The 16,908-nt window shown below is 45.0% G+C and overlaps 1 protein-coding gene across 1 annotated transcript in view; it reads right to left on the reverse strand.

The window, feature by feature from the left end:
• Positions 1-16,908, reverse strand: part of LOC126190735 (cytochrome P450 6k1-like) — an 82,613-nt gene that overhangs the window by 64,512 nt on the left and 1,193 nt on the right. The window contains exon 2 of the mRNA XM_049931225.1: positions 404-630. Coding sequence (XP_049787182.1) covers positions 404-623 — 220 coding nt within the window. The 5' untranslated portion in view covers positions 624-630. The remainder of the gene's footprint in view (positions 1-403; positions 631-16,908) is intronic.

Consider the following 16,908-nt stretch of genomic DNA (forward strand, 5'->3'; position numbering starts at 1 on the left):
TCTGGTTCTACCGACGCTGTGTTGATGCCCCTCCCCAGTGGTTTACCTTCCTTACGTCCCTCGTTCTGATTTCCACCGATTTACCACATACTTCAGATAATGTGCCTGTAACTACAACACTCTTCTAAACAGTTTCTTTCCAGGAAGACGATTTTTCTTATCAAACTTGTAAATAAAAATGGGGTTGAGTTCAGAGTGGATTTATTTACATATATTATAGCTTTACTTATTGAGAAGTTAGTAGAATTATGAGATGACTTCGAAATGGGATCACCTTACTCGATGTAGGGCAGGAATTTGTTGATGTGTTGGTGTTTTCTTTATAATTAAACAAGAGTGACTTTCGTCGTCGCCCCGATAAGCAAACGTTACCGCGAGGCGAGATCTGTCACGAATTGCCTACCTGGTAACTGTTTGTACAGGTCGTAAGCCCAGTCTGAAAGAGTCTGCTGGCCCAGCAAGCACTTCTGCACGTTTCCGAACGGGAAGCTCGGCTCCACATAGGGCACTCCCTTATTCTTCCAGTATTTGTAAGCACGGTCGAACCACAAGTAGAGGGCGAAAGAGGCCACCGACAGAACGACGAACAATTCTGTCATCCAGGAGTCGAAGTAGAGACCCATATTCAGTCTGGAATACAAACAAAGAAATGGCGTTATCATTACATGCGATTAAAGTACCATTTCAACATTCAGCAAGGCGTAATTAGCAGAGCGGTTATGAAACGTGTAAAGTAAAAGAGCGATACAGTGCGTAAACGAAAACTTTTTACAACATAGCACAGCGTTGCACGGAAAGGCAGTGCGAACGAATTCATGCAAAACACTTGCGGTCCATCGAGCCCAGAAACAAACTCAAAACTGGCCTACAAGCGCTACATAAGCTACAGAGAGTACGCTCTGCATGACTACTAGACAGTGTCTTCTAGCTCTCTTCTGCCACCGGCTTAATCAGCTGTTTCGTTACAATCTAAATGAAATTTTCCCGTGAGGGTAATGAAAGAAAAAAAACTAATTACGTTTACAATTGGACCTAAATTGTTAGAAGCACAGTAGTTTAGTACTAGGAAGGCCAAACAACAAATGGATGTAATTTTATGCTGTGAAAATTCACCATATTTTGAGGTAACATTTCCACAAACGTCAGTTTTACATTGTGTAGGTGCAAGAAGAATAAATTGTTAATATTCAAGGACGATTCTAGCGAGAAAAAGAAATGAAGCCGTGTTATCACGTAAGCATAGTAACTTAAGTGACTTTTGTAGGCCGGTTTAAGGCTGTTGCCAACAAGTGTTCTACATCAATCTGTTCGTCTCGACTTCACCTACACCACTGTGGTACGCTGTTAACAGTTATCATTTACGCCGTGTATAAACAGAAAATAATAAAAATTCGTTAAATTTCGTTACAGGATAAATCACTCAAATTTAGAGATTATCAATTTAAATAAGTTTCTAAGTTTATAATTTACGAACAGCTGTTGCATAGAAAATGTTGTGAGCAAGGCGAACTGAAGACTGTGTATAAACGGCAGAATTCTTAGCAGTTCGATAAATCTACTAAAGACACTGCTTAGTCTTTGCTTTTCTGTCATCTGCTGTAGTACTGCTGCACGGCGTGGGATCCTTACCAGATACGGTGGACGGAGGACACCGAAGCAGTTCAGGTAAGTGCAGCTCTTTAGGTAATAGAGGAGAGTGTGCCACAGATCTGATAAGCGAGTTCAGCTGGCAGTTATGAAAACAAAGGTATTTTTCGTTGCGCCGAGATCTCTTAGAAATTGCTGTTACCAACTTTCACCCCAGAATGCCAAATACTTCCACCTACGTAGTGGAAAGCCGGCCGGGTGGCCGAGCGGTTCTAGGCGCTTCAGTCCGGAACCACGCGGCTGTTACGGACACAGGTTCGAATTCCGCCTCGGGCATGGATGTGTGTGATGTCCTTAGGTTAGTTAGGTTTACGTAGTTCTAAGACTAGGAGACTGATGACCTCGGATGTTATGTCCCATAGTGCTCAGAGCCATTTGAACCATTTTTTGTAAGGTGATCTCATTTCCGTGTCATCTCATAATTTCACTACCTTCTCAGTAAGTAAAGCTATAATATAGGTGAATAAATACACTCTGAAGTCAACCCCATTTTTATTTACAAGTTTGATAAGAAAAACCGGCTTTAAGGAAAGAAACTGTTTAGAAGAGTGTTTTAGTTATAGGCACATCATTTGAAGCATGTGGTAAATCGGTGGAAATCAGAACGGGGGGCGCAAGGAAGGTAAACCACTGGGGAGGGGCATCAAAGCAGCGTCGGTAGAATCAGAACAGGATGAGAGGGCGACCTCTGATGGCGAAATGGTTGTGGTGGAGCGGCAAGGGTTACGATAACGGTCGCTGCCAACAAGAACAAAAACTGGAAATAAGAAGTGATAACTGAAAAGTGTGGTCAAGTGTCTAACTGGAATACTGTGAGGCCCATACATCTCTAGGAGTGGCACCTGATAGATCTCTCACTTCCAAGAGGCAGTGCATTGACTGAAAGTGAAAAGTCTCCACCAGGAACGATATTGTACGGAAACTGCTTAGAACCATCTAAACGCCGGCCGTTGTGGCCGAGCGGTTCTAGGCGCTTCAGTCTGGAACCGCGCGTCCGCTACGGTCGCAGGTTCGAATCCTGCCTCGGGCATGGATGTGTGTGATGTCCTTAGGTTAGTTAGGTTTAAGTAGCTCTAAGTTCTAGGGGACTGATGACCTCAGATATTAAGTCCCATAGTGCCCAGAGCCATTTTTATTGAACCATCGAACCATTTTGAACGTAGTGGAAAACGATCATCTTGATAAGGCAAGATATATCAGTGTTGGGACGGAAGGATGTACTTTACGTGCTCAAAGAGGAGAGTAGGCAGTCTTCACCTGTCCAAAGATTAATATGTCAAAGAAGGAGAAACGCCGAGAACCGGAATGTTTGTGACGAAGCCACAGTAACGGTATGAAAATAAGCGCATGCGAAATGTCTGTGCTGTAATCGTAGTCTCGATTGCCTTCAATGCATTTTCATAGATAAGATAAAATTCAGCGAGATTTAGTAGATTACACGTAGTTATCGCTGCTGGTACTCGTCTAAAGCCGGCTTGAGTGGCCTCGCGGTTCTAGGCGCTACAGTCTGGAGCTGCGCGACCGCTACGGTCGCAGGTTCGAATCCTGCCACGGGCATGGATGTGTGTGGTGTCCTTAGGTTTGTTGGGTTTAAGCAGTTCTAAGTTCTAGGTAACTGATTACCTCAGAAGTTAAGTCCCATAGTGCTCAGAGCCAATTGCACCATTTTTTTGAACTCGTCTAAAGGCAATCTGAAATAAAAAGAGAACTCTTCACCCGCTCTCTGTGGACAACAGCGAAGTGCACGGCAGAGGGTGCTTCCCATTGTACGAGTGTCCGCCCTGATAGCTGAATGGTCAGCGTGACGGACTGCCATCCTAAGGGGCCTTGGTTCGATTTATAACGATATGTTTACGTAATGTGTATACATAAACATACAGTTATAAATGTCCCCGTTCGTAGTCTCTAATTATAACAATATGTTACTTTTGTGCTGTAACATATAGCTATATTCAGCGGTGGAAACATATTTGCGAACGCCGACCGTGTGCGGCTATTTCTTGTTGGATCGTCTGATCAGTCGGAAGTTGCATTGCATAGGAGAGTAAATGCCTATTCAAAATATAATTATTTTGGATAGCTCAACATGAATTTCCTAAGGGACCGTAGTTTATCATGCATTTACCAGTAGAATATGGCGCGGAGAAAATATTTCGCCGCATGCAACTTCCGTCCGAACTCGACGAAAGAATTCGTGACTGTGAACTCTCTATTTGGCAGAAACATATAGAAAATTAAATAATTTCATGGAGAAGTGAGACATAGATTCTATAGTAAATGAATAGTCCATACACCAGTTCCATTTAACTCTGAATTTATGGCAATTAATAGACAAACTTACACTGCAATGACGGATTTAACATGGATGCCGTTTTGACTGGCACTTCTCTTAATGAAAACAATTCCTTTGACGTTTCCACATACACGTCGCACAATAAATCTACTGCTAGGCACTTTTAGTATTACACATTTACTTTACACTAAAACAATATTATTTTTAACGATAATAATACGGCGGCAAGACATGCGCGTCCGACACAAGTTACAGGAGACAAGAAAAGAGTGAGTAACTGTTCATCGAGAATATCTCGTACCTCAAAAAAAAAATGTGTAAAAGTGTTCTTCTTCTGTCTGTTTTTCGCGCCGCGGTTTTCAAAGTTAATAACTCACTGCATCTCTGACGGCGCTTCGACAATAAACAAGTTACGTCACAGGTCGTTCACCTTTTACATTCTCGCAACATTATTTGCTAACTGTAGCTGTTGCCGAGCGACTGCTCGATTAGTGAATGATTTAAAATGATAAGACAATCACATAATGTTACAGATTCCTGGCTGGTTCGGGGATTTTCTCCGCTCAGGGACTGGGTGTTGTGTTGTCTTCATCGTCATTTCACCTCCATCCGGTGCGCAGGTCGCCCAATGTGGCGTCGAATGTAATAAGACCTGCACCAAGGCGGCCGGACCTGCCCCGTAAGGGGCCTCCCGGCCAATGACGCCAAACGCTCATTTCCATTTCCATTGTACGAGTTATTAGGGCTTCTTTACGATCCATGCACATATGGAGCCCGGGACTAATGATCATTTAAATGCCTCTTCTTGCTGTAATTAATCTAACCTTAGAAATACACTTCTCTGATTTGCCTTCGAATAACACTGTGCAAATTCCACAATGTTTCTTTGAAACAAGTGTTCGACATCTTCAGTTGGTGGTCCTCGCTTGGTTCACCGCCTCTTGGCACGAGGGGTAAAGAAGTGAAGTACTGCGACATAAATGGCTGGGAGACCCTGAATTGTTGGTTCAGCTGCCTAATTGGAAACATTTTTCCTATCCTTGGCGCCAGGAGGCACCTTTCCTTCGCGAAGTATGAGAGCAATGTGCGCAAGTGTATCCTTTAAGTGTAGGTGACTGTAATAGGTGTGTGCGTAGTGCAGTGTCATGTTCGTGCTGGAGATGATGTCAGAAGGGAGAGAGAGAAAAACCTGATGCTGGCACATAGCCTACCCCTCTCGAAAAGCAACATGCGGGCCGCGCCGATCTTAACGTTCTCATTCGACGGACGGATCACCATTAGCAGTGTCACATGCCCTTACTTCATGAGCGACTCCGGAGAGGTTTGGTATTTAAACCAGGACCTTGACGCAAAGTCTGGTGATCAGAAACTTTACACCACCACCTCTCCTGCTCCTGCAGGCCAGATACTGGCAGTGAAAATTTCTTCCACCACCAGGATTCGAACCAGCTTACCTCTGGGTCGAGGAGCGCCACCGTACAGACGACTTTTTCTTGTCCCGCATCCTACTACCGCCTACCGTCACCTGAAGCTTCCGAGTCGTCTTCTCGCAAATTAATGAAGGGGAGACTACATCTAAACAGCTTCCTCGGAAGGCAATCATACTCCTTGAGTCGTCTTCAAATGTGCCGTCTCGTACTCGGAACGCAGCAATGGGCAGAATAATCCTCGAATAATGCGCCTGAATAATTCGCTAGTCATGTCCGGTAGAGCGCACGGCACTGCAAGGCCTCGTGAGTGGTCGTCAGGTGAAAACACGAGTCGAGGTTATTTTCGGTCGCAGCTTGTAAAACGTAATACACCGCCATGCTCCGACCTCGGCCACGGAGGCAGGTGCTCAAGTGGTGATGCTTCCCTGCTGCTGGGACTCCACGGTGTCTCTTGGCCGCCTGAAGGTGGTAGAGTTCGCATCATTACGTGTTTTGCTGCCGATGCAATGCTGATGAATGTGGTCTTCAGGTTTGGATTAGCTTGTGATTGCTCAGCTTTTGGTTTCTTCCGTAAGGACTGCTTGCACAGCAAGAGATGCGGCCATCTTGTTGTGACGCTGCGCTGAATTTTTCGGTCCAGCGTATGTTTCTTCATCTTCTGCGACTGCTGAGTCTGCTTTTAGAAGGTACGGGCAATCTTCCAGAAACGGTCTTGCAGGTGTGGGACTTCCACGATATCGTGAAGGGGTCCAGAAGGAAAATCTGTTTGTAGGTGCAGAGCCAGGCGGGGAACGCGATTCTGCAGAGATTGAAGCTTCTTCATGTGATCTTAGGCTGCCTTCCCCCAGACGACGGCGGCATACTTGATGACAAGGCGGAAGAGCGCCTTGTACAGTGAGACACCGGCACGTGCAGGAAGCTTCAAAAAGGGATGCAGCTTGTGTAAAGGATTGGATCCCTCTTCCTGGTTGTGCAGATTCCAAGTAAGTCGATGATGTCTCCAGGGAACAGGTGTGCCACCGATGCTGACAGGTGGCAAATCTGCTGGGATGACACGTCGTGTGACCATCAGAAATTGTCTTCGCGCACTTGAACCTTTTGTTACAGAAATCCTATAATATCATTTCTGAAGGATCGTATTGTATCAATGCAAACAGTAAGCGATCAACAATAATGTAGTGTCATCATAAATACGTCTCATGTATAAAAAGAGGAATACACATAACATAAAATGTTTGTTTAGTTTCAAACAGGTTGTTGTTAGGTGTTGCGACCGACTTTTCTTTGATAATCGATCATGACATAATATCACGTTCACGATGGAACTCATTCGAAATCAGCCACTACGTATTTACTTTACTTACTTGGTTCAAGTGGTTCTGAGCACTATGGAACTCAACTTCTGAGGTCTTCAGTCCCCTAGAACTTAGAACTACTAAAACCTAACTAACCTAAGGACATCACACACATCCATGCCCGAGGCAGGATTCGAACTTGCGACCGTAGCGGTCGCGCGGTTCCAGACTGTAGCGCCTAGAACCGCTCGGCCACTCCGGCCGGCTTACTTTACTTACAAATAAAGAGTCTACAACTTCTCGATATTAGTCCGCGATTACAACGACCCTGAGTAATTCAGTCTGCGTTGTTTAAGGAGTGTTTTATTGCGCTATTGCGCATCGCATGTTTCAGCTTTTCACATATTTGCACACTGCAACTACGAAAAAAGGCAATAGAAACATTATATCTGCTAAGCAGCTAATTACAGGAAAATACTGCATACCTATCTTACAGCTTCCAATGTCCGGTCGTCATATGCAGTAAATCATGCGCTGAAACAGTCTCTCTGTTTTCCGTTCTCGGCTCTGTAATCTACACGGACAAATGTGGGAGTCGAGAGGCAGCGCTAGTGCGGAATGACTTTTCGTACCTTTTGTTGTCAAATAGAAGTAAAAGTAAGAGGGAGCTAAAGAGGCAGTATATGTATCATATTCCTCGATACGACTTTTTTAACCTCATGGCGCCATCTCCTTGTTTATGTACGTAGGCGGCTATCAGTGCTACAGTAAGATAACCGACCCCGTGAAGAAACAAGAGGCGCATTAAAAATTAACAGAGATAGAGCCTGCTGGTAACATACACAATGTAGTATAAAAATAAACGGCATTGGAAGGATTTACAGGAGGGAACTGAAAAATCGGCTGGATCTCGCAAGTCAGTTAAGTGCTTCATTGGAAGTGTATGCACCAAACAGCATCAAAGTTGTGTTACTTCAAACTCTTGATTTTCTTGAATTATCGAGGTTCTGATGTTCAAATGTCGAAAGCAATGATGAGGATGCGATAACTGGGAGTGAAACAAAATAATTCCTTTTAACAGAATGGAAATATGAAAACGCTCGTCTGTCTTGGGAACAGTCTGTCAATGGAGAGTCGTGCTGTTGTTATTTATGAGGGACTGTAGCTGCGGAATAGGAGAGCCACGCTGTAGCACAACGCTCGCATTAATCAAATGCAGCGCAACAACAGCCAGTGTGGTGAGTTTAATTCAGTTTCTTGTGTTTGTATTCTTTTCCGCGAAAACTCTAGTTAATTCTAGGTGAAAATATACGACGTCATCGTACTCACGTCGCACCAGGGGCGATTGCAGAAGTCGGTTGATATAAGATGAACATCAACAAAATCAAAACGAAGACAATGGAATGTAGTCGAATTAAATCAGGTGACGCTAAGAGAATTAGATTAGGAAATCAGAACACTTAAAGTAGTAGATGGGTTTTGTTATTTGAGGAGCAAAATAGCTGATGATGGTCGAAGTAGAGAGCACATAAAACCTAGACTAACAATGGCGCAAGGAAATCGTGTTTTCTGAAAGTATTTGTATGGATTGTAGCCATATATGAAAGTGAAACATGGACGATAAATAGTTTAGACAAGAAGAGAATAGAAGTTTTCGAAATGTGGTGCTACAGAAGAATACTGAAGATTAGATTGGTAGATCATGTAACTAATGAGAAGGTACTGAAAACAATTGAGGAGAAGAGGAATTTGTGGCACAACTTGACTAGAAAAAGGGATCGGTTGGTAGGAAACGTTCTGAGGCATCAAGAGATCACCAGTTCAGTATGGGAGGGCAGCGTGGAGACTAAAAATCGTAGAGGGAGACCAAGAGATGAATACACTAACCAGACTCTGGAAGATGTAGGTTACAGTAGGTACTTGGAGATGAAGAAGCTTGCACAGGATAGAGAAGAATGGAGATCTGCACCAAACCACTTTCTGGACTGAAGACCACAATAACAGTGATTCTTCTGATACTTGTCTAGTATCTCTGGTAAGTGCGACAAAGACTAAAATATCGTCTTCAGTAACGATAATCAAGAATCGCAATGACACTGAAAGAAGTTGCCAGTGGTGATCTAGAACCACTTTCAGCGTTAGTAGAAATATAAAGGGTCAGTCAGAACATTATGACCAGCTACCTAATAGCCGGTATGTCCGTCTTTGGCACGGATACCAGCAGCGAAGCACCATGCCATGGAAGGAATGAAGCCTTGGGCGGTCGCTAGAGGGAACTGGCACGATATCTCCTGATTCCTGTAAATTCTGGGAAGGGGGTCGATGAGATCTGACGCCACATTGTATCACATACCAGATGTGTTCGATTTGATTCAGATTTGGAGAGATGGGGGGCGAGCACATCAACTCGAACTCGCCACTGTGTTCCTCGAACCACTTCATCACACAACTGGCGCATTATCTTGTTGAAAAATGCCACTGCCGTCGGGAAAGAAGATTGTTATGAAGGGATGTACGTGGTCTCCAACCAGTATACGACACTCGTTGTCCGCCATGGTGCCTTGCACGAGCTCCACTGCACCCACTGATGCCCGCCTGAATGTTCCCCACAGTATATTGGGGGCCGAAACGCACAATAAAAATGGTTCAAATGGCTCTGAGCACTACGGGACTTAACATCTGAGGTCATCAGTCCCCTAGAACGTAGAACTACGAGGGCAGTTCAATAAGTAATGCAACACATTTTTTTTCTCGGCCAATTTTGGTTCAAAAAACCGGAAATTTCTTGTGGAATATTTTCAAACATTCCCGCTTCGTCTCGTATAGTTTCATTGACTTCCGACAGGTGGCAGCGCTGTACGGAGCTGTTAAAATGGCGTCTGTAACGGATGTGCGTTGCAAACAACGGGCAGTGATCGAGTTTCTTTTGGCGGAAAATCAGGGCATCTCAGATATTCATAGGCGCTTGCAGAATGTCTACGGTGATCTGGCGGTGGACAAAAGCACGGTGAGTCGTTGGGCAAAGCGTGTGGCATCATCGCCGCAAGATCAAGCAAGACTGTCTGATCTCCCGCGTACGGGCCGGCCGTGCACAGCTGTGACTCCTGCAATGGCGGAGCGTGCGAACACACTCGTTCGAGATGATCGGCGGATCACTATCAAACAACTCAGTGCTCAACTTGACATCTCTGTTGGTAGTGCTGTCACAATTGTTCACCAGTTCGGATATTCAAAGGTTTGTTCCCCCTGGGTCCCTCGTTGAGTAACCGAACACCATGAAGAGCAAAGGAGAACCATCTGTGCGGAATTGCTTGCTCGTCATGTGGCTGAGGGTGACAATTTCTTGTCAAAGATTGTTACAGGCGATGAAACATGGGTTCATCACTTCGAACCTGAAACAAAACGGCAATCAATGGAGTGGCGCCACACCCACTCCCCTACCAAGAAAAAGTTTAAAGCCATACCCTCAGCCGGTAAAGTCACGGTTACAGTCTTCTGGGACGCTGAAGGGGTTATTCTGTTCGATGTCCTTCCCCATGGTCAAACGATCAACTCTGAAGTGTATTGTGCTACTCTTCAGAAATTGAAGAAACAACTTCAGCGTGTTCGTAGGCACAAAAATCTGAACGAACTTCTCCTTCTTCATGACAACGCAAGACCTCACACAAGTCTTCGCACCCGAGAGGAGCTCACAAAACTTCAGTGGACTGTTCTTCCTCATGCACCCTACAGCCCCGATCTCGCATCGTCGGATTACCATATGTTTGGCCCAATGAAGGACGCAATCCGTGGGAGGCACTACGCGGATGATGAAGAAGTTATTGATGCAGTACGACGTTGGCTCCGACATCGACCAGTGGAATGGTACCGTGCAGGCAAACAGGCCCTCATTTCAAGGTGGCGTAAGGCCGTAGCATTGAATGGAGATTACGTTGAAAAATAGTGTTGTGTAGCTAAAAGATTGAGGAATAACCTGGTGTATTTCAATGCTGAATAAAACAACCCCTGTTTCAGAAAAAAATGTGTTGCATTACTTATTGAACTGCCCTCGTACTTAAACCTAACTAACCTAAGGACATCGCACACGTCCATGCCCGAAGCAGGATTCGAACCTGCGACCGTAGCGGTCACGCGGTTCCAAACTGAAGCGCCTAGAACCGCTCGGCCACACTGGCCGGCGAAACGCACAATAACCCTGGGTTCGGTGTAGGGCGGCGGTGGGGTGAGTGGCCTGCTGTAGCCTGTCGTGGGGTTGTGAACCACCGAGGGCTACGGCGGAGACAGGCTATCCGTCGTTTCTAGGTCCCCAGTTCAGTACAATACAATACCATTGTAACTTAGACCAAGTTTCTTCGTTCTAAAACTCTCACGAGATTTTCGCAACAGTATGAGTATTACCCGCGGAAGCATCAGGAGTGGATGCAGTTATATTAATTAATGAAGTTCTGTCGATGGGAAGATAGTACAAAAAATGCACTGTGCCACTTTGACATAATTTAGGCCATCCGAAATAATAATCCATAAATAACATTTGATGACGAGATTAAATACGTCGAAAGCGGTCAACTGAAAGCAGAGAAAACAAAAATATTGTAACAGTAGTCACGGATCGATTAATTCCACAAGACATACTTTTCTTTGTAAAGTATATTGAAATACACTCCTGGAAATGGAAAAAAGAACACATTGACACCGGTGTGTCAGACCCACCATACTTGCTCCGGACACTGCGAGAGGGCTGTACAAGCAATGATCACACGCACGGCACAGCGGACACACCAGGAACCGCGGTGTTGGCCGTCGAATGGCGCTAGCTGCGCAGCATTTGTGCACCGCCGCCGTCAGTGTCAGCCAGTTTGCCGTGGCATACGGAGCTCCATCGCAGTCTTTAACACTGGTAGCATGCCGCGACAGCGTGGACGTGAACCGTATGTGCAGTTGACGGACTTTGAGCGAGGGCGTATAGTGGGCATGCGGGAGGCCGGGTGGACGTACCGCCGAATTGCTCAACACGTGGGGCGTGAGGTCTCCACAGTACATCGATGTTGTCGCCAATGGTCGGCGGAAGGTGCACGTGCCCGTCGACCTGGGACCGGACCGCAGCGACGCACGGATGCACGCCAAGACCGTAGGATCCTACGCAGTGCCGTAGGGGACCGCACCGCCACTTCCCAGCAAATTAGGGACACTGTTGCTCCTGGGGTATCGGCGAGGACCATTCGCAACCGTCTCCATGAAGCTGGGCTACGGTCCCGCACACCGTCTTCCGCTCACGCCCCAACATCGTGCAGCCCGCCTCCAGTGGTGTCGCGACAGGCGTGAATGGAGGGACGAATGGAGACATGTCGTCTTCAGCGATGAGAGTCGCTTCTGCCTTGGTGCCAATGATGGTCGTATGCATGTTTGGCGCCGTGCAGGTGAGCGCCACAATCAGGACTGCATACGACCGAGGCACACAGGGCCAACACCCGGCATCATGGTGTGGGGAGCGATCTCCTACACTGGCCGTACACCACTGGTGATCGTCGAGGGGACACTGAATAGTGCACGGTACATCCAAACCGTCATCGAAGCCATCGTTGTACCATTCCTAGACCGGCAAGGGAACTTGCTGTTCCAACAGGACAATGCACGTCCGCATGTATCCCGTGCCACCCAACGTGCTCTAGAAGGTGTAAGTCAACTACCGTGGCCAGCAAGATCTCCGGATCTGTCCCCCATTGAGCATGTTTGGGACTGGATGAAGCGTCGTCTCACGCGGTCTGCACGTCCAGCACGAACGCAGGTCCAACTGAGGCGCCAGGTGGAAATGGCATGGCAAGCCGTTCCACAGGACTACATCCAGCATCTCTACGATCGTCTCCATGGGAGAATAGCAGCCTGCATTGCTGCGAAAGGTGGATATACACTGTACTAGTGCCGACATTGTGCATGCTCTGTTGCCTGTGTCTATGTGCCTGTGGTTCTGTCAGTGTGATCATGTGATGTATCTGACCCCAGGAATGTGTCAATAAAGTTTCCCCTTCCTGGGACAATGAATTCACGGTGTTCTTATTTCAATTTCCAGGAGGGTATTATTTGGTGGTAGCTAAACATTATTTCTGTGAAACGTAATTTCCTCCCGTGGATTTGAGAAAGCCGATGAACGGTTAACCGCAACAAGACGAAATCAAGACGGTTTAGGATTCAGTAAAGTTAACAATTTAAAGTTCTTAAGATTGAGGGTAGATTGACGGTGTGTTTACTTTGCTGACTCTACTATGTCGTATGGTGTTTTGGGTCAACTCTGCTTTAATCGACGGCCGGAGTGGCCGCGCGGTCCTAGGCGCTTCAGTCTGGAACCGCGCGACCGCTACTGTCGCAGGTTAGAATCCTGCCTCGGGGATGGATGTGTGTGATGTCCTCAGGTTAGTTAGGTTTAAGTAGTTCTAAGTTCTAGGGGACTGATGACCTCAGAAGTTAAGTCCCATAGTGCTCAGAGCCATTTTTCTGCTTTAATCAAGAATATTCGTAGTCCAGGGAAGGGCGGCCGCATTGATGTGGCTCGTCATTTCACGAACTTCTTGTAGGTCGCTGCTCAGGTGTATAAGAATTCTATCTTTGCCGTCCCTGTACATAATTATAACCCATCAGGGGCTTTGTTGCTGACAATATTGACTCGTTCAGAATAAACTGCAACGTTCATTCAGTAAACGCTAGACGGGAAAACGGTACATACTTGAACAAGATTTCCTATGAACTACTTAGCAGGTTTCAGTTTCTGTAGATTTTTAGCTGACCTAACACAAAAAAGTGATAAATCATTAATATTCAAATGAAGTGAATAGGTTTCCGTGTACTACAACGTCTTCTGTTCTGTACAGCAGTCCCTCGCAGAAGCCGAAACCTTTCCTCTGTTTTTTGGTATTTGTTTCTATTTTCACTCACAATTTATTTCCGTGTTTAATTATTGTTTAAGGTGGACGTTCATGAAATTGACCGAAAATGTCAATTTTCAGTTTATTTTTTATTTATTTGTAGAGTTCATGGACAATAAGTTCTCAAAGTTTCAGTGATGAAACCACATGCAAAGTGCCTGAAAAATAGTGAAGAGTGGGTCGCGACCTTCCTGCCACGCCCACTTTTTGAAGCAAAATTTCATTACTAGCTCGGTGAACAACGGTTCCGTCGGTTACTTTGAAGCAAACTTTCACGGGATGCATCTAGAAGGCTGAAATATGTACTCTTTTATTTTGTAGATCGTCTGTAACTGTTCGGTGTCTTTGAAAGAATGACAAACCAGCTACTTTGTTTATGAAGAAGCAATTCTTGTTTTGCTACATTTTCATCTGCTATAGCTGTTAGAACTGCAACTTATGATGTAGTTCTTGTATTTAATGATGGGTTGGTGTGGAGGGTAAAGGTATTAGAGAGAATGGGCTTCAAGATAGGAAATTTCACTCAAGACATCCTGAGAGAAATAGATTTACAGTCCCTTTCTGCAGCTGAAAAGTCATTTCAAGACCTGGTAAAGGAGAGCAATCAGAAAAAAAGAAACCAGAGCAGATATCTTGAAGGAGGAGAGAACCCTGAGTACAAATTTGAGGCCTTCTGGAGAGGTGACATGAGTAAAAACGATAGATTGAACTGTAAGTTGCATTCCCTGAAAATTATATTTTTTAAAGTTAAAGTGCCTTTTCCTCAAAATCTAAGAAGGCTAGAAGTATGAAATTTTTTACACTCTATAATGCCAATAAATGTTGCCTCAAGAGTAGATTTGAAAATCTGGAGTATAAGCTGAGACATCGGGCAAAGTTCTTGGAATTTTGCATGACTTTTATACGCTGAAGAGCCAAAGAAACTGGCACACCAACCTAATATGCTGTAGGGCCCCCCGAGCACGCAGAAGTGCCGAAACACGACGTGGCGTGGTCTCGACTAAAGTCTGGAGTAGTGATGGAGGCAATTGACGCCATGAATCCTGCAGGGCTGTCCGTAAATCCGCAAGAGTACGAGGGGATGAAGATCTCTTCTGAACAGCACGTTGCAAGGCATTCCAAATGTGCTCAATATTGTACATGTCTGGGACGTTTGGTGGCCAGCGGAAGTTTTTAAACTCAGAAGAGTGTTCCTGGAGCCACTCTGTAGGTAGTAATTATGGACGTGTGGGGTGTCGCAATGTTCTGCTGGAATTGCCCAAGTCCGTCGGAACGCACAATGGACATTAATGGATGCAGGTGATCAAACAGGATGCTTACGTACGTTGTAACATTATGTGATTGTCTTATCATTTTAAATCATTCACTAATCGAGCAGTCGCTCGGCAACAGCTACAGTTAGCAAATAATGTTGCGAGAATGTAAAAGGTGAACGACCTGTGACGTAACTTGTTTATTGTCGAAGCGCCGTCAGAGATGCAGTGAGTTATTGACTTTGAGAACCGCGGCGCGAAAAACGGACAGAAGAAGAACACTTTTACACATTTTTTTTTTTTTTTTGGAGGTACGAGATATTCTCGATGAACAGTTACTCATTCTTCTCTTGTCTCCTGTAACTTGTGTCGGACGCGCATGTCTTGCCGCCGTATTATTATTGTTAAAATTAATATTGTTCTAGTGTAAAGTAAATGTGTAATACTAAAAGTGCCAAGCAGTAGATTTATTGTGCGACGTGTATGTGAAAACGTCAAAGGAATTGTTTTCATTAAGAGAAGTGCCAGTCAAAACGGCATCCATGTTAAATCCTTCATTGCAGTGTAAGTTCGTCTATTAATTGCCATAAATTCAGAGTTAAATGGAACTGGTGTATGGACTATTCATTTACTATAGAATCTATGTCTCACTTCTTCATGAAATTATTTAATTTTCTATATGTTTCTGCCAAATAGAGAGTTCACAGTCACGAATTCTTTCGTCGAGTTCGGACGGAAGTTGCATGCGGCGAAATATTTTCTCCGCGCCATATTCTACTGGTAAATGCATGATAAACTACGGTCCCTTAGGAAATTCATGTTGAGCTATCCAAAATAATTATATTTTGAATAGGCATTTACTCTCCTCTGCAATGCAACTTCCGACTGATCAGACGATCCAACAAGAAACAGCCGCACACGGTCGGCGTTCGCAAATATGTTTCCACCGCTGATTATAGCTATATGTTACAGCACAAAAGTAACATATTGTTATAATTAGAGACTACGAACGGGGACATTTATAACTGTATGTTTATGTACACACATTACGTAAACATATCGTTATAACGTGTTACCTGTCGGAGCTGTATCTAGACGTATGGTGGGGTCCATTATCACTCCAACTGCACACGCCCCATACCATTACAGCGCCTCCACCAGCTTGAATATTCCCCTGCTGACATGCACGGTCCACGGATTCATGAGGTTGTCTCCATACCAGTACACGTCCATCCACTCGATACAGTTTGAAACGAGACTCGTCCTACTAGGCAACCTGTTTCCAGTCATTTATAGTCCATTGTCGGTGTTGATGGACCCTTGCGAGGCGTAAAGCTTTGTGCTTTGTGTCGTGCTGCCATCAAGGTTACAAGAGTGAGCCTTCACCTCCGAAAGCCCATATCGATGATGCTTCGTTGAATGCTTCGCACACTGACTCTTGTTGATGCCCAGCATTGAAATATGCAGCAGTTTGCGGGAGGGTTGCACTTCTGACACGTTCAACGATTCTCTTCAGTCGTAGTTGGCCCCGTTCTTGCTCGATCTTTTTCCGGCCGCAGCGATGTCGGAGATTTGATGTTTTACCGGATTCCTGATGTTCATGGTACACCCGTGAAATGGTCATACGCGAAAATCCCCACTTTATCGCTACCTCGGAGATGCTGTGTCCCATGGCTCGTGCGCCAACTATAACACCATGTTCAAACTTACTTATATCTTGATAACCTGCCATAGTAGCAGCAGTAACCGATCTAACAACTGCGCCAGACACCTGTTGTCTCTTGTAGGCGTCGCCGACCGCAGCGACGTATTCTGCCTGTTTGCCTATCTCCGTATTTGAATACGCATGCCTATGCCAGTTCTTTGGCGCTTCAGTGTATTATACTTACAGAATTAAATTTATAAATTATTAAAATTGTCATATTCATATACTCGAAAAACTCATGGGGAAAGCCTACTGTATCCAAAGAGGTTAAACAGAGAAAATTTAGTAGTAACCTCTTGAATAATTTCTGAGAGAAAAGTGTATATATTACTATTTGAAAATAAACCTTTAAAATTCCATGAAAAATG

This window comes from Schistocerca cancellata, chromosome 6 (genome assembly GCF_023864275.1).
Source record: "Schistocerca cancellata isolate TAMUIC-IGC-003103 chromosome 6, iqSchCanc2.1, whole genome shotgun sequence".
NCBI lineage: Eukaryota > Metazoa > Arthropoda > Insecta > Orthoptera > Acrididae > Schistocerca > Schistocerca cancellata.